The 27420-nt window shown below is 44.6% G+C and overlaps 1 protein-coding gene across 1 annotated transcript in view; it reads right to left on the bottom strand.

Moving 5' to 3' along the window:
* LOC126163093 (NAD kinase-like) overlaps positions 1–25410 on the bottom strand; it is a 551175-nt gene extending 525765 nt beyond the window's left edge. The window contains exon 1 of the mRNA XM_049920006.1: positions 25229–25410. Within this exon, the coding sequence (XP_049775963.1) occupies positions 25229–25335 (107 nt within the window). The 5' untranslated portion in view covers positions 25336–25410. The remainder of the gene's footprint in view (positions 1–25228) is intronic.
* Between the last annotated feature and the right edge of the window lie 2010 nt (positions 25411–27420).

Below are 27420 nucleotides of genomic sequence, written 5' to 3'. Positions count from 1 at the left end.
ATACGGAAGGAATGCAACCAGACTGGCCGCTTCCGCCGATTCACGAGGCCTCTTTCGACAGTGGCACCTGAAAGCTTTTGTAGTTTATCCCTTGTTGTAACCTCTACATCTACATCTAAATCCATACTCCGCAAGCCACCTGACGGTGTGTGGCGGAGGGTACCTTGAGTACCTCTATCGGTTCTCCCTTCTATTCCAGTCTCGTATTGTTCGTGGAAAGAAGGATTGTCGGTATGCCTCTGTGTGGGCTGTAATCTCTCTGATTTTATCCTCATGGTCTCTTCGCGAGATATACGTAGGAGGGAGCAATATACTGTTTGATTCCTCGGTGAAGGTATGTTCTCGAAACTTTGACAAAAGCCCGTACCGAGCTACTGAGCGTCTCTCCTGCAGAGTCTTCCACTGGAGTTTATCTATCATCTCCGTAACGCTTTCGCGATTACTAAATGATCCTGTAACGAAGCGCGCTGCTCTCCGTTGGATCTTCTCTATATCTTCTATCAACCCTATCTGGTACGGATCCCACACTGCTGAGCAGTGTTCAAGCAGTGGGCGAACAATCGTACTGTAACCTACTTCCTTTGTTTTCGGATTGCATTTCCTTAGGATTCTTCCAATAAATCTCAGTCTGGCATCTGCTTTACCGACGATCAACTTTATATTATCATTCCATTTTAAATCACTCCTAATGCGTACTCCCAGATAATTTATGGTATTAACTGCTTCCAGTTGCTGACCTGCTATTTTGTAGCTAAATGATAAAGGATCTATCTTTCTGTGTATTCGCAGCACATTACACTTGTCTACATTGAGATTCAATTGCCATTCCCTGCACCGTGCGTCAATTCGCTGCAGATCCTCCTGCATTTCAGTACAATTTTCCATTGTTACAACCTCTCGATACACCACAGCATCATCTGCAAAAAGCCTCAGTGAACTTCCGATGTCATCCACCAGGTCATTTATGTATATTGTGAATAGCAACAGTCCTATGACACTCCCCTGCGGCACACCTGAAATCACTCTTACTTCGGAAGACTTCTCTCCATTGAGAATGACATGCTGCGTCCTGTTATCTAGAAACTCCTCAATCCAATCACACAATTGGTCTGATAGTCCGTATGCTCTTACTTTGTTCATTAAACGACTGTGGGGAACTGTATCGAACGCCTTGCGGAAGTCAAGAAACACGGCATCTACCTGGGAACCCGTGTCTATGGCCCTCTGAGTCTCGTGGACGAATAGCGCGAGCTGGGTTTCACATGACCGTCTTTTTGGAAACCCATGCTGATTCTAGTCTCCAGAAAAGTCATTATACTCGATCACAATACGTGTTCCAAAATTCTACAACTGATCGACGTTAGAGATATAGGTCTATAGTTCTGCACATCTGTTCGACGTCCCTTCTTGAAAACGGGGATGATCTGTGCCCTTTTCCAATCCTTTGGAACGCTACGCTCTTCTAGAGACCTACGGTACGCCGCTGCAAGAAGGGGGGCAAGTTCATTCGCGTACTCTGTGTAAAATTGAACTGGTATCCCATCAGGTCCAGATGCCTTTCCTCTTTTGAGCGATTTTAATTGTTTCTCTATCCCTCTGTCGTCTATTTCGATATCCAACTTGCCTTCCGCACAAGCGTCGCTCCGGTTACCTCTGGAAAGTTCCAGACTCTGCCATTGCATTTTTATAACAAGAATACCGTTATAGGCGCTGCAGTTAGTGATTTTTAACTCATGATGACGACGGCGGGGTCAGCTACCGAAAGGTCAAGTGTCTTATTCGAAGTGACGCGGCTTGTAAACCAAGAAGGTTTTATTGAAACGAACGTATGAATCAATTGTCGTTTTGCAATGTCAGGAGTAATATCCTTGAAGATGTAGTTGAGGTGACCAGGACGGCAATGTGTCACGTAGTCACCGCTAGCCGCTGCAAAGGATTACAAAAACAAAGCGAAGTTCGTCCCCATCTCATAGGTTTGCTATGTTTTAAACACACATCGGACAAGCCACCATGTCGTAAATATTCGTTGAAGGTGGTGGATATATAAGGAGTTATTTTTATACTAAATTTATCAAACTTTATTCGTCTCTAAAGATTTCAGTGCCGCGAAAAATTTTGGTGTTTGCCAACGTACAGGTACAGGGTGTTTCAAAAATGACCGGTATATTTGAAACGTCAATAAAAACTAAACGAGCAGCGATAGAAATACACCGTTTGTTGCAATATGCTTGGGACAACAGTACATTTTCAGGCGGACAAACTTTCGAAATTACAGTAGTTACAATTTTCAACAACAGATGGCGCTGCAAGTGATGTGAAAGATATAGAAGACAACGCAGTCTGTGGGTGCGCCATTCTGTACGTCGTCTTTCTGCTGTAAGCGTGTGCTGTTCACAACGTGCAAGTGTGCTGTAGACAACATGGTTTATTCCTTAGAACAGAGGATTTTTCTGGTGTTGGAATTCCACCGCCTAGAATACAGTGTTGTTGCAACAAGACGAAGTTTTCAACGGAGGTTTAATGTAACCAAAGGACCGAAAAGCGATACAATAAAGGATCTGTTTGAAAAATTTCAACGTGACGGATGAACGTGCTGGAAAGGTAGGGCGACCGCGTACGGCAACCACAGAGGGCAACGCGCAGCTAGTGCAGCAGGTGATCCAACAGCGGCCTTGGGTTTCCGTTCGCCGTGTTGCAGCTGCGGTCCAAATGACGCCAACGTCCACGTATCGTCTCATGCGCCAGAGTTTACACCTCTATCCATACAAAATTCAAACGCGGCAACCCCTCAGCGCCGCTACCATTGCTGCACGAGAGACATCCGCTAACGATATAGTGCACAGGATTGATGACGGCGATATGCATGTGGGCAGCATTTGGTTTACTGACGAAGCTTATTTTTACCTGGACGGCTTCGTCAATAAACAGAACTGGCGCATATGGGGAACCGAAAAGCCCCATGTTGCAGTCCCATCGTCCCTGCATCCTCAAAAAGTACTGGTCTGGGCCGCCATTTCTTCCAAAGGAATCATTGGCCCATTTTTCAGATCCGAAACGATTACTGCATCACGCTATCTGGACATTCTTCGTGAATTTGTGGCGGTGCAAACTGCCTTAGACGACACTGCGAACACCTCGTGGTTTATGCAAGATGGTGCCCGGCCACATCGCACGGCCGACGTCTTTAATTTCCTGAATGAATATTTCGATGATCGTGTGATTGCTTTGGGCTATCCGAAACATACAGGAGGCGGCGTGGATTGGCCTCCCTATTCGCCAGACATGAACCCCTGTGACTTCTTTCTGTGGGGACACTTGAAAGACCAGGTGTACCGCCAGACTCCAGAAACAATTGAACAGCTGAAGCAGTACATCTCATCTGCATGTGAAGCCATTCCGCCAGACACGTTGTCAAATGTTTCGGGTAATTTCATTCAGAGACTACGCCATATTATTGCTACGCATGGTGGATATGTGGAAAATATCGTACTATAGAGTTTCCCAGACCGCAGCGCCATCTGTTGTTGAAAATTGTAACTACTATAATTTCGAAAGTTTGTCTGCCTGAAGATGTACTGTTGTCCCAAGCATATTGCAACAAACGGTGTATTTCTATCGCTGCTCGTTTAGTTTTTATTGCCGTTTCGAATATACCGGTCATTTTTGAAACACCCTGTAACTCTTCTAGGAAACCATTAAACCATCAAGAACTTAAAGGGCGAGAGAGTTCTAAAGATTTCACAAATGACAACCAGACGCTCTTTTGAGAAGGGGCATTACTACAGTTATAAAATTTCTCGTTTGTTTGTGTTAAAGCAGTAGCAGATCAGAAACCGGAAGAGTAGTTTGTTTATGATGACCGTTTACATAAAGATTGAATGATTCCATGTGATTTTCGTGAAGGGCTACATCAATAACAATTTTTGAAACACCTTCATTTAGCTTTTGGTAATCAGTCCCTACAGAGAACACTGTTTACAATATTGGTTTGCAGATTTTTCACCGTTGTCGCGCTTCCGTCAATGATGAATTTCGTTAAGGTCGATTAAACCGTTCTTCCTTCCCAAAAAACTTTGGATTTGCGAGCAACATGATTTCAGATGACCGGCCTGTGCCTGTGACTTACCATGAGTGAGGCACATTAGAGACTGTAGTACGCTGGATTTATATCAACACTTAGCTGTGAATGCCCCCGTTGGATACCGCACTAAGTACACGATGCTCAAAAACAGGCTCGTGTAATCGGTGTAAGAAAGTACTCAAAAAATTCCGCCGAGAAAACGCAAAATCTCAATACAACATTGGAAAAGAAGACGAAACTTGGATGCAAACGTGCGAGCCGAAAACCAAACAACAATCAGCGGATATATCATGGTGAATCTAAACCAAGAAAAGTTGTTGTTCGGGAAGCATTTCCAGCAGAATGATCTCTCCTATCTTTGGTTATATCGGATGTGTCGAGACCAATGCTTTATAGCGTAAGAGGAGTAACGCAGACTTATGTACATCAGTCTGTTTGCCAGAAATCGCTGATACCGGTAAAAGTATCAAAACATAGCAGCATTCTTCAGCATGACATTGCTATTTGTCAAATAATTGATTATTTGATGTACAAAGACATAGAACTGATGCCGCAATACCTCAAATCAACTGAGTTATCAAGCAATTTCTTTTTCTTCTCTCATTCGAAACAAAAAACGCGCGGGCAACTAATTTTCGCAACGCACAAAACTTTATGAATCCCTCCTCTTCGACAGAGAATCGTATAACTCTCTTGGCAAAAGCCTTTCCGAGATTGATGTCTGAAATACTGTGATACAGACAAGGGGGAGAATGAGTCAATAATTAAATCACTGAAGACTAAGGACTCTCATGGTTATGGTGGAGTGCCTAGCAGAATATTAAAGTGCTGTGCTACACATGTAAGCCCTGTATTTAGACATATTTCTAATTTTACCTTCAGGAATGGTCAGTTTCCTTAACGATGAAAGTGCTCAGTAGTAAAGCCGCTTTATAAAAAGGGAGAAAGGGATAATGTAGACAATTTTAGACCTATTTCTATGCCATCAGTGTTTGCTAAAGTTATTGAAAAGGCTGTGTATGTAAGGATAATTGATCATTTTATATCACACAATTTGCTATGTACAGTTCGACTTTAGAAGTCGCTTAAAACTGAAAATGTTATATTCTCTTTTCTCTGTGAGGTAGTGGATGGGTTAAACAAAAGGTTTCGAACGCCAGGCATATTTTTTTGATTTAACTAAGGCGTTTGATTGTGTTGATCACAAAATATTTCTCCAAAAGTTGGACCATTACCGATGACGGAGTAGCTGACAACTGGTTCACCTCTTACTTTAGCAACAGACGACAATAGACGCAATTTTGAGAATGGCTGATATGCGATCTGACTATGGTACGGTCAAGTGGGTGGGTGGGGGGTGACCCAGGGATCAGTGTTGGGCCACACCTGTTCCTTATTTATATAAATGATATGCCCTCTAGTATTACGGGTAACTCTAAAATATTTCTGTTTGCTGATGACACTAGTTTGGTAGTAAAGGATGTTGTGTGCAACATTGGCTCAGTTTCAAGTAGTGCAATTCATGGCTTGTAGAAAATAAACTAAAGCTAAATCACAGCAAGACTCAGTTTTTACATTTTGTAACACACAATTCAACAAAACCTGCGTTTTAATTTCACATAATGGGCATATGATTAGTGAAACTCAACAGTTCAAATTTCTAGGTGTTCAGATAGACAGACTGTCGTGGTGGAAAGCCCAAGTTCAGGATTTTCTTCAACGACTTAATACTGCCATTTTTACTGTTCGAACCGTGTCTGAAGTGAGTCATCGTTCGACACGAAAATTACTCTACTTTGCTTATTTCCATTCGCTTATGTCGTATGGTATTATATTCTGGGGCAACTCTTCCCATTCTAAAAGGATATTTTTGGCTCAGAAACGGGCGATTCGGGTAATAAGTGGTGTAAGTCCACGAACCTCTTGTCGACCCCTGTTCGCGAGTCTCGGTATTTTGACATTGGCCTCTCAATATATACACTACTGGACATTAACATTGCTACACCACGAAGATGACATGCTACAGACGCGAAATTTAACCGACAGGAAGAAGATGCTGTGTTATGCAAAAGATTAGCTTTTCAGAGCATTCACACAAGGGTGGCGCCGGTGGCGACACCTACAACGTTCTGACACGAGGAAAGTTTCAAACCGATTTATCATACACAAACAGCAGTTGGCCGACATTGCCTGGTGCAAAGTTGTTGGCATGTCTCGTGTAAGGCGGAGAAATGCGTACCATCACGTATCCGACCTTGATAAAGGTCGGATTGTAACCTATCGCGATTGCGGTTTATCGTATCGCGACATTGCTGCTCGCGTTAGTCGAGATCCGATGACTGTTAGCAGAATATGGAATCGTTGGGTTCAGGAGGGTAATACGGAACGCCATGCTGGATCCCAACGGCCTCGTATCACTAGCAGTCGAGATGAAAGGCATCTTATCCGCATGGCTGTAACGGATCGTGAAGCCACGTCTCGATCCCTGAGTCAACAGATGGGGACGTTTGCAAGAAAACAACCATCTGCGCGAACAGTTCGACGACGTCAGCAGCAGCATGGACTATCAGCTCGGAGACGATGGTTCCGGTTACCCTTGACGCTGCATCGGACAGGAGCGCCTGCGATGGTGTACTCAACGACGAACCTGGGTGCACGAATGGCAAAACGTCATTTTTTCGGATGAATCAAGGTTCTGTTTACAGCATCATGATGGGCGCATCCGTGTTTGGCGACAGCGCGGTGAACGCACATTGGAAGCGTGTATTCGTCATCGCCATACTGGCGTATCACCCGGCGTGATGGTATGGGGTGCCATTGGTTACACGTCTCGGTCACCTCTTGTTCGCATTGACGGCACTTTGAACAGTGGACGTTACATTTCAGATGTGTTACGACCCGTGACTCTACCCTTTATTCGATCCCTGCGAAACCCCACATTTCAGCAGGACAATGCACGACCGCATGTTGCAGGTCCTGTATTGGCCTTTCTGGATACTGAAAATGTTCGACTGCTGCCCTGCCCAGCACATTCTCCAGGTCTCTCACCAACTGAAAACGTCTGGTCAATGGTGTCCGAGCAGCTGGCTCGTCACAATACGCCAGTTACTACTCTTGATGAACTGTAGAATCGTGTTGAAGCTGCATGGGCAGCTGTACCTGAACACGCCATCCAAGCTCTGTTTGACTCAATGCCCAGGCGTATCAAGGCCATTACTACGGCCAGAGGTGGTTGTTCTGGGTACTGATTTCTCAGGATCTATGCACCCAAAATGCATGAAAATGTGATCACATGTCAATTCTAGTATAATATATTTGTCCAATGAATACCCGTTTATCATCTCCATTTCTTCTTGGTGTATCAATTTTAATGGCCAGTAGTGTATATTCCTTACTGTCATTTCTTGTTAACAATATTAGCTTATTCCGGAGAATAAGTAGCTTTCACTCAGTTAATACTCAGCAGAAATCAAACCTGCATTTGGATCGGACTTCGGTAACTTGTGCAGAAAGGTGTGCAGTATACTGCTGCACCCATTTTCAATAAGCTACCACTCGAATTCAAAAATGTTAGCAGTAATCCATGCGCTTTCAAATTGAAACTAAAGAGTTTCCTCATGGGTCACTCCTCCTATTCTGCCGAGGAGTTCCTTGAAAAAGTAAGCTGACTCTTGTTGTATTCTTGATTGCTTTTACTTAAACTTATGGATTGACTTTTTTCGGGTTCATAAACATTTTATTTTTATCTATTATTACTTTTATGTTGTACTTTCATGTACTGACACGTTCCATGACCTTGGAGATTTGCTCCTCAATTTGGTCCTACGGAACTTGACGCGTAAATAAATAAAAAACCAAATAAAAAATAAAATAAATGAATCAAGTTTTTGAGGTACCATCTTCATAGAGGAAAAATATTTCCCATAACTGCTTCTAACCCATATAAAAGTGTATTAAATTTAAACGCGAACATTTTCAGAAATAATAAAATGATTTTCAACAAAAAATATTTTTTTAAAAAAAGAAAAACTGCGGCTCTTGTATAACGAGATGGGAGGAAGTCCACTCCACTCCGCTACGCCAGCTCGTGAAACAGCAGTGCAGAGTGCGCGTAACGCCAAGGTTGTTGCGCGATTCTGGGTGAGGGGCGCCTCCGCGTATCGTGACAGCGGAAGGCACTGCCGCTATCAGACGCGGCCAGTACCGCTTCAAGGGCGAACAGCACACCGCTGCGGTGTACTACGCTTCTACACGGGAGGGGGCCGAATCATAGCGTTCCACTCCTACCGAGTTCACCTTCCGATCGTACTGGTATTGTTCCCGACGCATGTTGACAAAGGAGATAGAGAAGATTCAAAGAAGAGCGGCGCGTTTCGTCACAAGGTTATTTGGTAAGCGTGATAGCGTTACGGAGATGTTTAGCAAACTCAAGTGGCAGACTCTGCAAGAGAGGCGCTCTGCATCGCGGTGTAGCTTGCTGTCCAGGTTTCGAGAGGGTGCGTTTCTGGATGAGGTATCGAATATATTGCTTCCCCCTACTTATACCTCCCGAGGAGATCGCGAATGTAAAATTAGAGAGATTCGAGCGCGCACGGAGGCTTTCCGGCAGTCTTTCTTCCCGCGAACCATACGCGACTGGAACAGGAAAAGGGGGTAATGACAGTGTGCCCACCGCCACACACCGCTGGGTGGCTTACGGAGTATAAATGTAGATGCATCACGTAAAGGAAGAACTTCTCACAAATACGAGTACCTACAGCAGAGAAACGACCAAAGGAGGTTGGTCGCATTAACCACGAGCTCCACTTATTATTGACACTGAACTACATCAAGCCGAAGCCATGGTTACATGACGAACAAACCCGTGACCTGTAGACTATACAGCAACCGCCTAGGTGTAAATTGGACAGTAACGAGACAGCCACTCCAGCAGTAAAAATAATTTCAAAATGCAAAGCTGTATCTGTTCTTTCAGACAGGACAAGGTACTAAGTGACAGCGGTACACAAAAGTACCCTCCGCCACACACAGTAAGGTACATTCTAGAATATAGATGCTGATGTAGGTGTAGATGTTGTAAGGTCACTGGTCTGTAAAAAAATCAGCATTTACGCTCAACTGACGTCTGAAGGAGTCTTAAGATTAAATCTGCCAAAGAAACAACACCCAGGTAACTCCTTTCTCTTTCATGTCCTTTGACTCTTAAATTTTCAAGTGGAAGGGGATATTTACGTTATGTCCACTGTTGGGAAAAAAATACAACCCCTTCAAGGACTGTGTTCAGGGGCACCGCGGTATAATATGTGCACACTGAGGGGTCTGTAGTGTTGCTGATTTATCTCTCACGGTCATCAACGATCAGATAGCGCTCACGAGGCCCGTCTAAGTACACCTTGTTTTGATTCTGTGGGCGGTAAATGTGCTGAGTTTAGAGGTGAACAGCGTTTGCAACACTCGTTCCAGGGGATAACCATCCCCCACCGACGAGTACACACTGTTGTTGCACAGCTTCAGCCATTTCAAAGGGGTGGCATTTTGGGTCTGTGAGAAGCTGGGTGGACGTCGACAGACTGCTGAAAATATTAGGTCCAGTGTATCAGTAGCGTGTCTTGGCTTTCAACAGCTGTGCGTGGAACATTACCGCACCTGTAGAACAGGTTGTGGATGTCAACGTAGTACAGATGGTCGTCAAGAGCGCAGGCCCGGATCTAGGGGAGGGATAATCGACGTACCTTCCACAGGCGTCAATTCCAGGGGGCGCCAAATTTATATTCTTGAGCGAAAAAAACTTGTTTCAGAAAGCGGATAGGAGCCAGCGCACGTTGGTCAGCTGTTCTATAATTTTGAAACGTACCCTTGTTGGTTTTTGAATATTTTTTCAACACATTCTAAGTTAATCTCTGACAGAATAGTAAGTTGATTTTTGAATGCGTCCATACTGTACGTGATGCCTCTGCCAGGTGAATCCCCGTCGCATCTAGGAATAATAAAAACTTTCCCGCAGACAAACGGGACGAGGCTATACGAGATGAGCTGAATAAACCCGAACGGGGGAATGCCAATCGCAGTTTGTTTATGTGATGGGTTGGGTGAGCGAATGATAAGCGTTCTTGTAATTATTGGCGAAATCCATAGATTCAGACAACCAGAGTGGAAATAAACAACTAACAGGAATAATAGGTGAGAAAGATAACATACTATCTTCTCTTTGTACCCAAGAAAATGAAATTTTGACACAAAATTTTTGACAGAACCTTACACTCCTAATGGCCACTTGTACAGCCCCCGGTTAGCGGCCGGTTAAGTTCTATTCTCGGAACAGAGCGGAAAACGCGTTGGGCGAACGCGTTATAACCCCTAAACGGAGAATAAACGCGGGATAACTGAACAGGTGACGCCGGCAGCGTTAGTGAAGGTAACTGGAGAATAAGTGTTGACAATGGCAGGAATAGTTACAGAATTAGTGATGACAAGAGTGTGTATAAGAACGACGAAGGAGAAGACACGGGGACATCACACAAATTATATGGAAGAATATTACGATTCCAAATTTATACAAAAATTTCGTTCTACTACTTTTCGATCTCATGCTTGGGAAACTGGAGCATATGAATGAACTGTAAAACTATTTCCGAACATAAAACGTTTTGCTTGTAGTAGGCCTAATAGGCATTTGATATTGCTACTTCGTGAATTATATTCTGTCGTGTCATTTATGTAAGTGAGGTAGATAAAAATAACTATTTGTGCCAAAAAGAGTCTCGCTTATTTGGCGTGTATTGCAATTGCTGCAATATTAGAAAGGCCTATTTCGTTTATTCTAGCAGACAGTGACAAAATACACGTAATCAAATTGAGAAACCACACCAATCTTGGGTAGTATTCGCATTAACCGCTTTTTCAGTATCAGACAACGACATATTGATTTTTCACGCAGCAAAACGTTTGATGAACTTTGTGAGGTAACAGATTCTTTCGCAAAAACGGAAGCACGGCATATAAAGCTGTAGCAAGATTAGAGAGAGAAAAAAAAATGCTAGGATCTAAGGATTGACGAAATGTGTACTGTCTTGCTTATCGCTTGTCTTTACTGGTTTTATGTTTCCTATATGTAATCTTATGTCACGCAAAAGAGAAAGTTATTAGCTAGTAGGCAATAAGGAGCGCAAATTTTCTGAAGAGTTCTTATTCTCCCGGTCACAAATACTTTAAAAAATAGTTCAAATGGCTCTAAGCACTATGTGACTTAACATCTGAAGTCATCAGTCCCCTGGACTTAGAACTACTTAGACCTAACTAACCTAGGGACATCACACACATCCATGCCCAAGGCAGGATTCGAACCTGCGACCGTAGCAGCAGTGTGGTTCCGGACTGAAGCGCCTAGAACCGCTCGGCCCAACCATTATTAACTGCGAGTTTTTTTTAAGGGGGGTAGGACGTCAAACCGGCCGACTGGGAGCCGGAGAGGCACCACAGGACATTTTAATTTCTACTGTCCTGTATATAGGCCTGATGGCTTCCATTACAAAATACACACGTTTGAATTCCACAGAGCGAAATACAGTGACTAGGCGTGGCACTGCACTTTGGCAGTCTTAAGACCGATAACAAGTCTTACAGTTCCTCGAACATATATGTTTTATACCGAGTGGTCCATTGATCGTGACTGGGCCAAATGTCTCACGAAATAAGCGTCAAAAGAAAAACTACAAACAACGAAACTCGTCTAGTTTGAAGGGGGGAAACCCGATGGCGCTATGGTTGGCCCGCTAGATGGTGCTGCCATAGGTCAAACGGGTATCAACTGCGTTTTTTGAAATAGGAACCCCCATTTTTATTACATATTCGTGAAGTACATAAAGAAATATGAATGTCTTAGTTGGACCACTTTTTTCGCTTTATGATAGATGGCGCTGCACTAGTCACAAACATACGGCTCACAATTTTAGACCAACAGTTGGTAACAGGTAGGTTTTTCAAATTAAAATACAGAACGTGGGTACGTTTGAACATTTTATTTCGGTTGTTCCAATGTGATACATGTACCTTTGTGAACTTATTTCTGAGAACGCATGCTGTTACAGCGTGATTACCTGTAAATACCACATTAATGCAATAAATGCTCAAAATGATGTCCGTCAACCTCAATGCATTTGGCAATACGTGTAACGACATTCCTCTCAACAACGAGTAATTCGCCTTCAGTAATGTTCGCACATGCATTGACAATCTGCTGACGCATGTTGTCAGGCGTTGTCGGTGGATCACGATAGCAAATATCCTTCAACTTCTCCAGAGAAAGATATCCGGGGACGTCAGATCCGGTGAACGTGCGGACCGTGGTATGGTGCTTCGACGACCAATCCACCTGTCATGAAATATGCTATTCAATACCGCTTGAACAGCACGCGAGCTATGTGCCGGACATTCATCATATTGGATGTACATCGCCATTCTGTCTTGCAGTGAAACATCTTATAGTAACATCGGTAGAACATTACGTAGGAAATCAGCATACATTGCACCATTTAGATTGCCATCGATAAAATGGGGGCCAATTATCCTTCCTCCCATAATGCCGCACCATACATTAACCCGCCAAGGTCACTGATTTCCACTTGTCGCTGCCATCGTGGATTTTCCGTTGCCCAATAGTGCATATTATGCCGGTTTACGTTACCGCTTTTGGTGAATGACTCTTCGTCGCATATAGAACGCGTGCAAAAAATCTGTCATCGTCCCGTAATTTCTCTAGTGCCCAGTAACAGAACTGCACACGACGTTCAAAGTCGTCACCATGCAATTCATGGTGCATGGAAATATGGTATGGGTGCAATCGATGTTGATGTAGCATTCTCAACACCGACGTTTTTGAGATTCCCGATTCTCGCGCAATTTGTCTCCTACTGATGAGTGGATTAGCCGCGACAGCTGCTAAAACACCTACTTGGGCATCATCATTTGTTGCAGGTCGCGGTTGACGTTTCACATGTGGCTGAACGCTTCATGTTTCCTTAAGTAACGTAACTATCCGGCTAACGGTCTGGACACTTGGATGATGACGTCCAGGATACCTAGCAGCAAACATAGCACACGCCCGTTGGGCATTTTGATCACAATAGCCGTACATCAACACGATATCGACCTTTTCCGCAAATGGTGCACGGTCCACTTTAATACGGGTAATGTATCACTAAGCAAATACCAACCGCACTGGCGGAATGTTACGTGATACCACGTACTTATACGTTTGTGACTATTACAGCGCCATGTATAACAAAGCGAAAAAAGTGGTCCAACTAAGACATTCATATTTCTTTATGTACTACACGAATATGTAATAAAAATGGGGGTTCCTATTTCAAAAAACGCAGTTGATACCCGTTTGACCTATGGCAGCGCAATCTAGCGGGCCAACCATAGCGCCATCTGGTTTCCCCCTTCAAGCTAGACGAGATTCGTTCTTAGTAGTTTTTTCGTTTGACGCTTTTTCGTGAGATATTTGGCCCGGTCACGATCAATGGATCACCCTGTGTAACTAACTCTTGAGAAAGATGTAAGCTACAAAATTACCATATTTTTGAAATATCTATTTTTTTAAATTTATGACGGCCTAACTCAAACGCTCGAGAATGAGGGAGGAGGGGGGGAGGGGGTGGCGAGGTATCTCAATCAAGTATTTGCCGCGGTCCGGAAATATCGTAGATCCGGGGCTGCAGGAGCGACTCACACACACTGAGCAGCGGTGGCCTACCGAATATCATCCAGGGATAAAATCTGGGCACATTTCGCGCCTGCTGTGTCACCAAGGATCAGTGGGTGCCGCCTGCTTGCAGCAGGACAAACACCACGTGTGCCTTTGGACAGACTGCCACTGAAAACACTGCCAAGCACGGTTACTCTAGTGTCGGGACGGCTGGAAAGTGGAAAGTCGTTCTACTGTCTTCAGTGATGAGAGTGGGTTCTGTCAGTATGCGAGTGATGGACGTGCACGCGTACAGCGTAGACCTAGGAGCGACCTATTCCGGAATGCTTTCGGCCACGACATACAGCTCCCAGCCCAGCGGCGGGAGGGAAGCCGTCAATTGCAGCTCGCCGTCACATTTGGTCTTTCTGCAGGCTAAAGTAACCAGTGCCCGCTGCATTGCACAGGTTATCACCTCCGTGCTACAGTCTTTTTTTTTTCGACACGAGAGTGATTTGCGTTTCCAGCTGAATAACGCACGTCCACATACGGCTGCTGCAAGGCAGAGAGCTTTCATGACTTAAAACTTGTGCCCCGGCCAACAAGATAATTAGATCCGTGGCCAATTGAACACGCATGGGGCATGGTGAAGCGGAAATTTAGTCGTTCTCCAGAGACTGTAAGAATAACTGTCGAATTGCAACAAAAAGTTGAAGATCTTGGAACAATCTATTGCAGGATACCTTCCGGCAGATTGCAGGCTTTCTCGGCGTATTCCAGTGATGAACTCTTCTCGGGTGATCAGCCGTGTGGTGGCGTCGTCTTGTCGCAACGTTTCGATGAGTTTAGTACCCATCATTGTCATCTCGCTTGAGGATGATAGGTACGAAACTCATCTAAACGTTCCGACAAGACGACCCCACCACTCGGTTGATCACCCGAGAAGAGTTCATCACCTTTCGGCAGCTTTATGATCGTTTGCATGCGAGAATATACGACTGCGTTTCCGCCATACCGGTGTTGGTTCAAATGGCTCTGAGCACTATGGGACTTAACAGCTGAGGTCATCAGTCAGAACTTGGAACTACTTAAACCTAACTAACCTAAGGACATCACACACATCCATGCCCGAGGCAGGATTCGAACCTGCGACCGTAGCGGTCGCGGCCGGCCGGAGTGGCCGTGCGGTTCTAGGCGCTACAGTCTGGAACCGCGAGACCGCTCCGGTCGCAGTTTCGAATTCTGCCTCGGGCATGGATGTGTGTGGTGTCCTTAGGTTAGTTAGGTTTAAGTAGTTCTAAGTTCTAGGGGACTGATGACATCAGAAGCTAAGTCCCATAGTGCTCACAGCCATTTTGAACCGTAGCGGTCGCGCGGTTCCAGACTGAAGCGCCTAGAACCGATCGGCCACTCTGGCCGGCGATACCGGTGTAAACTGTACCCTGATGCGACTGTATTCGCTTCCTTTACTGTGACACGTCTGCTTCATTTCGTTTGAATTTCTTATTATATACTCTTACAGTGATGAACAACCTCTCACGTCACTTCTCAGTAACATGATCATGTCCTTGAGGGTGTTGGTTTTTTCCCCACAGTGTACGATATTAACATCAACTCGCGTTAGTTTTGGATCCTCACCTCCTAAATGCGAAACATTCTAACACGCATTCGGGTCCAATATTTTGGGCACGTGTAGTTTCTAAGCGTAATGCAATTTCACTAAAGGTATATAAAATCACTGATTTTAGTACCAGTACACATAATCGGCACATCCTTAAGAGTCAAATTTTTCTGCCGATATTGCTTGGCGTAATTTTTCCTTTATTTGACTGTAAATATAAGACAAAAGTCTATACGTTTCACAACTGTTGAGTTTTGACTTACACGTGGAGAATTTTGTGTAATAATTACGCTCAAATAAAGGAATTTTTCCGTCACTTGATAATATTGTTCAGAGTGCGACTTCAGATCGAAGAACTTCCTTCCGTAAGTTCAGTACAATGGCCGTAGTTCTCCCAGCGTCGGCTTCAGACATCGATGGAGACCGGAATGCCCAAGTAACGAAGCGAGTGGCGGTCGAATAAACTTTCGCACAAACGCTCAGAGAGACGATAAAGACGCTCTCCCAGCTGCTCTGCAGCTGCTGTTTTGCAACTTGCTTGCTGTCACGAGAATGCTGTCCCTGTTGACCTGGACGTGCGCAGGCTAAGCTCCAAAATACACGGCCACCGGCTGTTGAAGCTCTCGTCTCTCCAAGGTCGCGACAGAAAGGGCGGTTTGTGGCCCTTGCAATGGTCAACGCGCCCTTTCGTTCACACGATTGTTCAGGTAGTGGTTAGCGACACGCGGACACCCTATTTCGTTAGAGAACGGACACTTGCGGGGAAATCTTAAGAACCAGGGCTTCTGTACCAGAGAATGTTCTACAATACCCAACCAGATCTGCCGTCAGCCAGACAAAATGGTTCGTTCATGAAAAAAAATCTTAGTTCCGTTGGTAGCGAGGACACCGTCTCCTACAGAGGAACAGTAAATCGTATAAAATATTCGTACTGGAGGAGAAGTTAAAGGGGTTTAGAATGTATGGTTTCACCACCGCTTTATTCTTTACTTTATTTACTGAGGCCTTACTGTCGATTATATAGAGCTCCAGACTCATAATCTAAGGTTTATTTTATGTTAATGACTTACACTAAATCATGAAATCTTCTCGGGTTGTCGCATCGCTTCCACGAGTTTCTTACTCGTCATCTTCAGGCGCAGTTTGGGGCTCGTGGCCAGTTCATTCCTTTATAAATGCTGCGACAACACGACGCCACAATTTGGCTGATGTCCCGGGAAGATTCCGTAAATGCATTTCACCGAGAACGCCTACGTTCCCAAATAATCATTTCATTAACATCATCCTTCATGCTTTGTCGGGGTAACTGGCGGTTTGCAAGTTTCTGTGTTGGCTCACCGGTTGTATCTCGACAATTTCTCTAGTCATTTGTTTGGAGTGCAAGTAGAAAGCAGCAAAATCTGCACTGGACACCAGAAGGAGACAACTAGGGCAGTTATCGAAATTACGTGTAAAAATGATTCAAATGGCTCTGAGCACTATGGGACTTAACTTCTGAGGTCATCAGTCCCCTAGAACTTAGAACTACGTAAACCTAACTAACCAAAGGACGTCACACACATCCATGCCCGAGGCAGGATTCGAACCTGCGACCGAAGCGGTCACGCGGCTCCAGACCGTAGCGCCTAAAGCCGCTCGGCCACTCTGGCCGGCGAAATTACGTGTAAAGAGGAAATGACAACTCTGCTGCAAAACCAAAACTTGTAAACAACTTTAATTAATATGTAACTAAATACCGCAATCGTAATTTCTGATAAATTCATTACGGTAAAAACCGTGTAAAACACGTAATAAATTTAAATAAGAGTATAGTGCGATGGTTGTCTCAAACCTAAAGAAAAATGCGGAAGAGTGTCTTGTAAATACGAAAGCTTGTATGGTCACTGCCAAGAACAGTTACTGAGAAGTGGAAATGTCAAAGTGCCATTTTTTAGAAAAACGCGTTTTCAATGATACTGAGTTCTTGGCGCTCTGTTGCATGTCTCCAGATGTGTTTCAGTCATTACAAGTTCCGCAAAGCAGTGCTTCCCTCTGGAGTTCTAAATGTCATGCATCAACTTCTCCATTTAGTTGACGCACGGGAAGTGGTCATTTGGGTTTCAAAAACAGTACAATAATTTGCAGAAGGAACGTAAATAAGGCCATTGTTCCGCAAGATTTACACAAGGTAGATGAGTCAGCTAAAGCCAGGAACCCATTCCATGTAATTCCAATGCATACGACACTTTTGATTTTTAAAATGCTGCTGAAACATAGCTGTCTGCGCAGACGTGTAAGACCTCCAAATGCATTTAGGATCAAAGTGCCTCCTACTCATGAGTTTCAAATAACTATTAAAAATTCGCACTATGCAACACAAGAATGGAAAAAAACAGCTTGTATTGAAAAGAAGGAAGAGATCAGTCTTGGTGCATGTCATACCGTATCTCATCTGAAAGAACGACCATATTTATCAGCTTCAAAACAAAGACCTTCGACGATGTTGCCATTTCTTCCTCAACTGCTCGGGGAGTCTTACAGTAGGTTTTGCAACATCAGTTCCCAAGAATGGGGCTGCTTAAGAACCACAATTGAATACTGAGAAATTTTTTCTGGAATTTAATTTCGTTATTCTCATACGAAAATTTGAAAAATATAAGAAAGAGTTGGATACAGTTCTATTAGTTAAAACAAACAGAAAACAGTGCCTTAGTATTTATGGCACCTGAAACAAAAACTTTGTAGTTGGCACTTAGAACCAGTCAAATCCGTGATATGGCACTTACAACGTTCTTAATTAAATATTTATGTTCTAAATTGTCTTTTTTTCAGTGATAAGGCGAGCAGCGTAATCCTGTGGTATCAGCATATCTTCTCGATTTGTTGGCTACAAGTAAGTTATGTGGAAAAAGACTTACAGTCTTCTTTGGTTCTACATCTGCATCCACATCTACATCTACAAGATTACTCTGCTATTAACAGTTAGGTGCCTGGCAGATGGTTCATCGAACCATCTTCAAGCTACTTCTCCATCGTTCCACTCTTGAACAGCGCGCGGGAAAAACGAACACTTACATCTTTCTGTGCATGTTCTGATTTGATTTCTCTAATTTTATTACCGAGCGAGGTGGCGCACTGGTTAGCACATTGGCCTCGCATTCTGGAGGAGGACAGTTCAAACCCGTGTCCGGCCTTCCTGATTTAGGCTTTCCGTGATTTCCATAAATCGCTTCAGGCAAATTCCGGGATGGTTCCTTCGAAAGGGCACGGCCGATTTCCTTCCCCATCCTTCCCCAATCAGAGATTGTGCTCCGTCTCTAATGACCTCGTTGTCGACGAGGCGTCAAACACTAATCTCCCCTCCTCTCCTCTTATTTTATTATGATTATCATTCCTCCCTATGCAGGTGGCCACCAACAAATATTTTCACACTCTGAGGAGAAAGTTGCTGATTGAAATTTCAGGAGAAGATCCTGCCGCAACGAAAAATATCTTTGTTTTAATGACTGGAATCAGTTCATGTATCATATCCGTGGCCCTCTTTTCCATATTTCGCGATACTATAAAGCGAGCTGCCCTTCTTTGAACTTTTTCTATGTCTTCCGTCAATCCTATCTGATCGGAAACCCACATCGCACAGCAATACGTAAGAAGAGGACGTACAGGAGTAGTGTAGGCAGTCTCTTTAGTAGACCTGTTTTCTCAGTGTCTGGCCAATAAATCTCAGACTTTCCTTTGCTTTACCCACAATATTATCTATTTGAAAAGTATTTAGTTAAATTTATAGCCTTTAGATTTTTGTGATTTATCGTGTAACCGAAATTCAGCAGTTTCCTTTTGGTACTCATGTGGATGAGTCGACGTTTTTCATTATTTACAATCAATTGCCACTTTTCGCACCATATAAATATCGTTTTTCAATTTGTTTTGAGCATCTAATGACTTTATAAGACGGTAATGATAGCATCATCTGCAAACAATCTAAGAGAGTTAATCAGATTGTCTTCTAACACGTTTATGTAAATGAGGAAGAACAGGGGATCTATAAAGCTTCCCTGGGGAACGCCAGACATTACTTCTGTTTTAAAAATGGTTCAAATGGCTCTAAGCACTATGGGACCTAACATCTGAGGTCATCAGTCCCCTAGACTTAGAACTACTTAAACCTAACCAACCTAACGACATCACACACATCCATGCCCAAGGCAGGATTCGAGCAGCGCGGTTTTTTGACGCTCCTAGAGCAGCTCGGCGACAGCGGCCGACTGTACTTCTGTTTTACTCCATGACTTTCAGTCAGTTACTACCAACTGTGACCGTTCTGACACGAAATCACAAATCCAGTCGCACAACTGAGACTATAGTGCATAGGCACGTAATTTGATTAGAAGTCGCTTCTGAGGTACGGTGTCAAAAGCCTTCCGAAAATCTAAAAATATGGAATCAATGTGACATCCTCAAGCGGTAGCACTCATTAGTACGAGATAACAGAGCTAGTTGTGTTTCACAAGAACGATATTTTCTGAATCCGTGTTAGCTGTTTGTCAATAAATCGTTTTCTTCGAGATAACGCATAAGGTTCGAACATAGTACATGTTCCAAAATCCTACTGCAAATGGACGTTAGCAGATTACACCTATTTCCTGTCTCGAGTATTGGTGTGACATGTGCAACTTTCCTTAGGTACGGGTCTTTCTACGAGCGATCGGTTTATATGATTGCTAAAATTGGAGCTATTGCATCAGCATACTCTGAGAGGAACATGACTGGTATACAGTAAGGAACGGTGGCCTTGCCTTTATCTGGTGATTTAAGCTCCTTTGCTGCACCGAGGATATCTACTTTTGAGTTACTCATGTTGGCAGTTGTTCTTGGTTCGAATTCTGTATAATTTCTTCGTCTCCTTTGGTGAAGGAATTTCGGAAAACTGTACACAGTGCCTCTACTTTAGCAGCACTGTCATCAGTAACATCAGCATTGTTATCGCGCAGTAAAGGTACTTATCATGTCCTTCCGCTGCTGTACTTCACATACCACCAGAATCTTTTTGGATATCCTGCCAGATTTCGAGACAAAGTTTCATTGTGGAAAGTATCAAAAGCACGTAGGGTTGAAGCTCGTGCTAATTTTCGAGCTTCTGTAAAACTTCTCCTCGGAAACGCAAGATCTGGCACTCAGATTGTTTGGCAGTTGCACTCTTCAACTGATGTAAGTGCTCCATAACATTGAGTTGTTCAGTCCACGGAAGAGCGCTCTCATCTGCGCTCAGCCTGCTCTCATACTGCGTTCCAAACAACTTTCGGCTGCCGTGACAGCGTTATGCGCAAAACTCGACACTACTGCGTACACGCAACACTCTGTCCTCAGTGGGTCAAAGCTGGCCACCAGCTGCGCAGCCTTCGCTGGGGCCACAGAGGACTGACGCAAGGAAACAAACTTTTTGAAGCGTAACTGTCTCTCAACTCTTTGACTGCCAACGGAACATAGTACGAGGGCAGTTCAATAAGTAATGCAACACATTTTTTTTCTCGGCCAATTTTGGTTGAAAAAACCGGAAATTTCTTGTGGAATATTTTCAAACATTCCCGCTTCGTCTCGTATAGTTTCATTGACTTCCGACAGGTGGCAGCGCTGTACGGAGCTGTTAAAATGGCGTCTGTAACGGATGTGCGTTGCAAACAACGGGCAGTGATCGAGTTTCTTTTGGCGGAAAACCGGGGCATCTCAGATATTCATAGGCGCTTGCAGAATGTCTACGGTGATCTGGCAGTGGACAAAAGCACGGTGAGTCGTTGGGCAAAGCGTGTGTCATCATCGCCGCAAGGTCAAGCAAGACTGATCTCCCGCGTGCGGGCCGGCCGTGCACAGCTGTGACTCCTGCAATGGCGGAGCGTGCGAACACACTCGTTCGAGATGATCGACGGATCACCATCAAACAACTCAGTGCTCAACTTGACATCTCTGTTGGTAGTGCTGTCACAATTGTTCACCAGTTGGGATATTCAAAGGTTTGTTCCCGCTGGGTCCCTCGTTGTCTAACCGAACACCATAAAGAGCAAAGGGAACCATCTGTGCGGAATTGCTTGCTCGTCATGTGGCTGAGGGTGACAATTTCTTGTCAAAGATTGTTACAGGCGATGAAACATGGGTTCATCACTTCGAACCTGAAACAAAACGGCAATCAATGGAGTGGCGCCACACCCACCCCCCTACCAAGAAAAAGTTTAAAGCCATACCCTCAGCCAGTAAAGTCATGGTTACAGTCTTCTGGGACGCTGAAGGGGTTATTCTGTTCGATGTCGTCCTGCATGGTCAAACGATCAACTCTGAAGTGTATTGTGCTACTCTTCAGAAATTGAAGAAACGACTTCAGCGTGTTCGTAGGCACAAAAATCTTAACGAACTTCTCCTTCTTCATGACAACGCAAGACCTCACACAAGTCTTCGCACCCGAGAGGAGCTCACAAAACTTCAGTGGACTGTTCTTCCTCATGCACCCTACAGCCCCGATCTCGCACCGTCGGATTTCCATATGTTTGGCCCAATGAAGGACGCAATCCGTGGGAGGCACTACGCGGATGATGAAGTTATTGATGCAGTACGACGTTGGCTCCGACATCGACCAGTGGAATGGTACCGTGCAGGCATACAGGCCCTCATTTCAAGGTGGCGTAAGGCCGTAGCATTGAATGGAGATTACGTTGAAAAATAGTGTTGTGTAGCTAAAAGATTGGGGAATAACCTGGTGTATTTCAATGCTGAATAAAACAACCCCTGTTTCAGAAAAAAAATGTGTTGCATTACTTATTGAACTGCCCTCGTACTAGCGTGGCCACGAAGAATTTCTACACTTTGCCCCATCATAACGACTGCACACTGTCGACGCTACACAGGGGCATCGGAGCGTAGCACCGATAAACGGACGCTGTTTTTAGAAATACTTAACGTCGCCTGCCTTTTACTGCAAGTGTTTAAGAAACTGTTGAAGCGCTGGGAGCAGCTCTAGGAAAGACGGCGACGATAAAGCTCAGACAGAAACAAACGTGCAAACTGCCCAAATAAGCACACAACCGAGCAGAGTGCAGAGCGCGGTACCGTAGAACTGTTGAGTGTGTTACACTGGCTGCTTGGTTTAGGCACTGGATTAACATTAAGGGTGGACGGGGTTCAAATACCAAACACAGCCTTCTACATTTTGGTCTCCTGTGATTTCCCCTACACAACTAAAGGCGAATTCTCTGATAATTCCTTTGGAAAGGGCACAGACGATCTCCCTCTCCACCCTTCTCAAGTTTGAGTTTGTCCTCTGTCTCTTCTGACCTCGACATCGTCAGTTTTACTGTACAGTCATAACAAAATTGAACCGTGGAGACGAAAGACAGCGGTGAATCTGTACAATCAGCAGCTAAATATGTGAGGGAACTTTCGCCATCAGACAGAAAAAAGGTATCAGAGTAAGACATGAAACGGAAGTACTGCAAATTAACTTAGGCAAAGGAAACCTACTCAGCAAAAGAAGCTGAATTAAGGCATTACAATTGTACAGGTAAAATTCGTCACTGGATTGCAATGACACGTCATTTCACTTTCAAAAACATTTGATTATTCTTACCAAAGTTTCGAGCATTAGACATCTATGGCCTTTTGTAGCAATGCATCTCGTTCTGGAATCAAAATGGTGCCAACAGTTTTGTAAAATGAAAAGGGAGCAGGCCTGCTTCACAGTCTGTATCGTTGTAAACATCTAAACGAGCTCTGCATTTCGATGTTACATGAGCGTCTGTACAGGCGGTATGGCAACCAGATTTTCAGTACACAACCTGAAGAATTACTTCCCACTGAACGTAGGATATAAAACACGATTATAGCACAATTTGTTGATTAAGTTACGAGAGATTGTCACTGGGTGAAGTAAGATATGAGATAATCTCTCACTTGAACTCTTTGAACTTGCCAGTCTGAAAATAAATTTGGGGAAGAAACCAAAGATTACGCGGAGTTGGATTATAGGCTAATTGTATAGAAAATTAAATAACTAAAGGTTAAACTTGAGAAAGCAGAAGGAGGAGTAGATTAGTGTCTAACGTTCCGTCGACAACGGCGTCATTAGATACGGAGCAAAAGCTCGGATTAGGGAAGGTTGGGGAAGGAAAGCGGCCGTGCCCTTTCGAAGGAACGATTCCGTCATTTTCCTTAAGCGCCTTAGCGAAATTACGAGAAACCTGAATCAGGATGGTCGGACGCGGGTTTGAACCGTCGTCCTCCAGGATGCGAGAACTTGACAAAAGATCGTCTCAGGAACAGTAACGTACCTCTATATATGCATATATGAGTATCGTATGTTTGTTGGTAATTATGTTGAGGATCGGATAAAATACACATATCAGCAACAGCAACAAAGTACGGAGGCGGAGGCAAAAGGACAACAAAAAACTGGTGAGGAATATTTTTGTTTCTTGAATACAGACGTTTTTTTGAAATGGTTCAAATGGCGCTAAGCACTATGGGACTTAACATCTGAGGTCATCAGTCCCCTAGACTTAGAACTACTTAAATCTAACTACGCTGAGGACATCACACACATCCATGGCCGAGGCAGGATTCGAACCTGCGACCGTAGCAGCAGCGCGGTTCCGGATTGAAGCGCCCAGAACCGCTCGGCCACAGCGGCCGGCAGACTTTTGTTTACTAAGAGTAAACATGCCGTACAAATAAAGTAAACAGACCGAAGCATTTTTGTCTTGCTGTTACAGGGTTTGTCATAGATGTCTCTTTACCAGCTACACCTTTTAGTGAATCAGGACAGCTTTGGTCTTTACTGCTGGCCTTAAAACTCAGCAACATTTCTCAGTCATTGCAGAGCATTTGCTGAGCTCAACATTAGAGACAACTCAAACGCTATAATGCTGATCGAAGTCCAGACTAGAAAACTGCTTCTCATTAGAGTACGCATTCTTTTCACCCACGACACTTGAAAATCTCCCACTTGGGTCTGTCCTCTGACGCTCATCCACAGTCCATACCTTTTTCTTTTTAACTATGGGGCCAAACTGCTCAGGTCAACGGTCCCTAGGCTTACGCACTACTTAATCTAACTTAAACTAACTTACGCTAAGGACAATACACACACACCCATGCCCGAGGGAGGACTCGAACCTCCGACGGGGAGAGCCGCGCGAACCGTGACATGACTCCCAAGACCGCGCGGCTAGTCCATATCATTCTGGATCTTCAACTTGGACTAATTTGTCTTCCAGTTCTATGTACTGATCCGTGCAGAAGGAAGGAAGGAGGATGAAGATATCATTACAGATGGAACATAGACTCGCAGTTGGGAAGGATGGAAAAGGAAATCGGCCGCGTCGTTTCGTAGGAAACACCACGGCATTCAACAAAAGCGATGTAGGAAAACCACAGAAATCCTAAATATGTGGCCGGAAAGTGATTTGAACCGCCGTCATCCAGTGCCTTACCACTGCGTCACCTCGCTCGGCCGAGGTCATTAGAGACGACGCGTCAAGTCAGTAGGACAAGGATGGGAAACGACGTCAGCCGTGGCTTATTCAAAGAAACCATCCGCTTTCGCCAGAAGTGCTTTAACAGAGCACCGTGCTTGGGAAGAATCCGGTGGTGAGAGGAGGACTCGAACTTTACTTCTTGCGGGTAGTCGACTGTACTAAGGACTGAGATTTGGCTCTTCGAGACAGCCACGAAACACCGTGACACTTCCCGGCTGCAGCCGACTCAGCTGCTCAGAGCGAGGCGTAAACACGGCCGCACTTACATAAGCAGCTGATCGCTGTATGACACACACACACACACACACATAAACACGACACTGGGAGCAGCCGTCGCTCACCACATGGAGATGAGCGTCTGGACGTCCAGGCAGTCGAGGCTCTCCAGCGACAGCTTGCGCTCCAGCTGCTCCTCCAGCGACAGGCCGCTGTCCGGCGACGACGTCATGGTGCAGAGTGTGGTGTGGAGTAGAGTCGCAAACGCCGGCCGCCCCACGCTCCCAGAGTTCGGCCGCAGGTGAAAGCCGGCCGCAGACTGGCTGCGCCTGGCGGGCGGCCACGCGGCCCGCGCCGGCCTCGCCCCCCACCACGGGGCAGGCGCCCGCTGCGCGGCCCCGCTCTGGGGCCGCCACCACCTGTTAGCGCTCCAGCTGGGCTGTCAGCGACACCCCGGTGTTTACGCAGCTGGCTAATCCGTGTACGTACCCTAACGCCGAGGCCAGCGACGTCACCACTGAGCCGTGTTGGTGATCGCAAAACACTGCGGGAGGAGAACACGTGGTGCGGTTGTTGTTGTTGTTGTTGTTGTTGTGGTGGTGGTGGTGGTGGTGGTGGTGGTGGTCTTCCGTACTAAGACTGGTTTGACGCAGCTCTCCAAGCTAATCTGTCCTGTGTGGCCGGCCGGTGTGGCCGTGCGGTTAAAGGCGCTTCAGTCTGGAACCGCGTGACCGCTACGGTCGTAGGTTCGAATCCTGCCTCGGGCATGGATGTGTGTGATGTCCTTCGGTTAGTTAGGTTTAATTCGTTTAAAGTTCTAGGCGACTGATAACCTCAGAAGTTAAGTCGCATAGTGCTCAGAGCCATTTGAACCATTTGTCCTGTGTGAATCTCTTCATCTCCGAGTAACTATTGCAACCTAAATCGTTCTGAATCTGCTGAGTGTGTTCATCTTGTAACACGCCCGGGAGTACGAATGTGTGTCGGGTACCTTAACTCTTTGAGGGGCAGGTAAACACCACTAAAATTTACCCTAGTGGGGCAAGAAAAATTATTTGCAAATTTCTTTTACTTGTAACACATTGGTTTTATTGTCTTGAGATGTTTTATACATCGAGTTTGTAAAAATTCACTTGTTTGTTGTTGTTGTCTTCAGTCCTCAGACTGGTTTGATGCAGCTCTCCATGCTACTCTATCCTGTGCAAGCTACTTCATCTCCCAGTACTTACTGCAACCTACATACCTCTGAATCTGCTTAGTGTATTCATCTCTTGGTCTCTGTCTACGATTTTTACCCTCCAGGCTGCCCTCCAATGCTAAATTTGTGATCCCTTGATGCCTCAGAACATCTCCTACCAACCGGTCCCTTCTTCTTTTCAAGTTGTGCCACAAACTCCTCCCCAATTCTATTCAATACCTCCTCATTAGTTATGTGATCTACCCATCTAATCTTCACCATTCTTCTGTAGCACCACATTTCGAAAGCTTCTATTCTCTTCTTGTCCAAACTACTTATCGTCCGTGTTTCACTTCCATACATGGCTACACTCCATACAAATACTTTCAGAAATGACTTCCTGACACTTAAATCTATACTCGATGTTAACAAATTTTTCTTCTTCAGAAACGCTTTCCTTGCCATTGCCAGTCTACATTTTATATCCTCTCTACTTCGACCATCATCAGTTATTTTGCTCCCCAAATAGCAAAACTCCTTTATTACTTTAAGTGTCTCATTTCCTAATCTAATTCCCGCAGCATCACCCGACTTAATTCGACTACATTCCAGTATCCTCGTTTTGCTTTCGTTGATTTTCATCTTATATCCTCCTTTCAAGACACTCTCCATTCCGTTCAACTGCTGTTCCAAGTCCCTTGCTGTCTCTCACAGAATTACATTGTCATAGGCAAAAGTCAAAGTTTTAATTTCTTCTCCCTGGACTTTAACTCCTACTCCAAATTTTTCTTTTGTTTCCTTTCGTACTTACTCAATATACAGATTGAATAACATTGGGGATAAGCTACAACCCTGTCTCACACCCTTCTCAACAACTGCTTTCCTTTCGTGCCCCTTGACTCTTACAATTGCCATCTGGTTTATGTACAAATTTGTAATTAGCCTTTCGCTCCCTTTATTTTACACCTGCCACCCTCAGAATTTGAAAGAAAGTATTCCAGTCAACACTGTCTAAAAGCTTTCTCTAAGTCCACAACTGCTGTAAACGTAGGCTTGCCTTTCCTTAACCTATTTCTATGAGAAGTCGTAATGTCAGTACTGCCTCGCGTGTTCCTACATTTCTCCTGAATCGAAACTGAT

The sequence above is a fragment of the Schistocerca cancellata genome, chromosome 2 (assembly GCF_023864275.1).
Source record: "Schistocerca cancellata isolate TAMUIC-IGC-003103 chromosome 2, iqSchCanc2.1, whole genome shotgun sequence".
NCBI classification, from domain to species: Eukaryota; Metazoa; Arthropoda; class Insecta; order Orthoptera; family Acrididae; genus Schistocerca; species Schistocerca cancellata.
The sequence above is the reverse complement of the archived record's forward strand: the minus strand, read 5'-3'. Positions and strand labels throughout refer to the sequence as shown.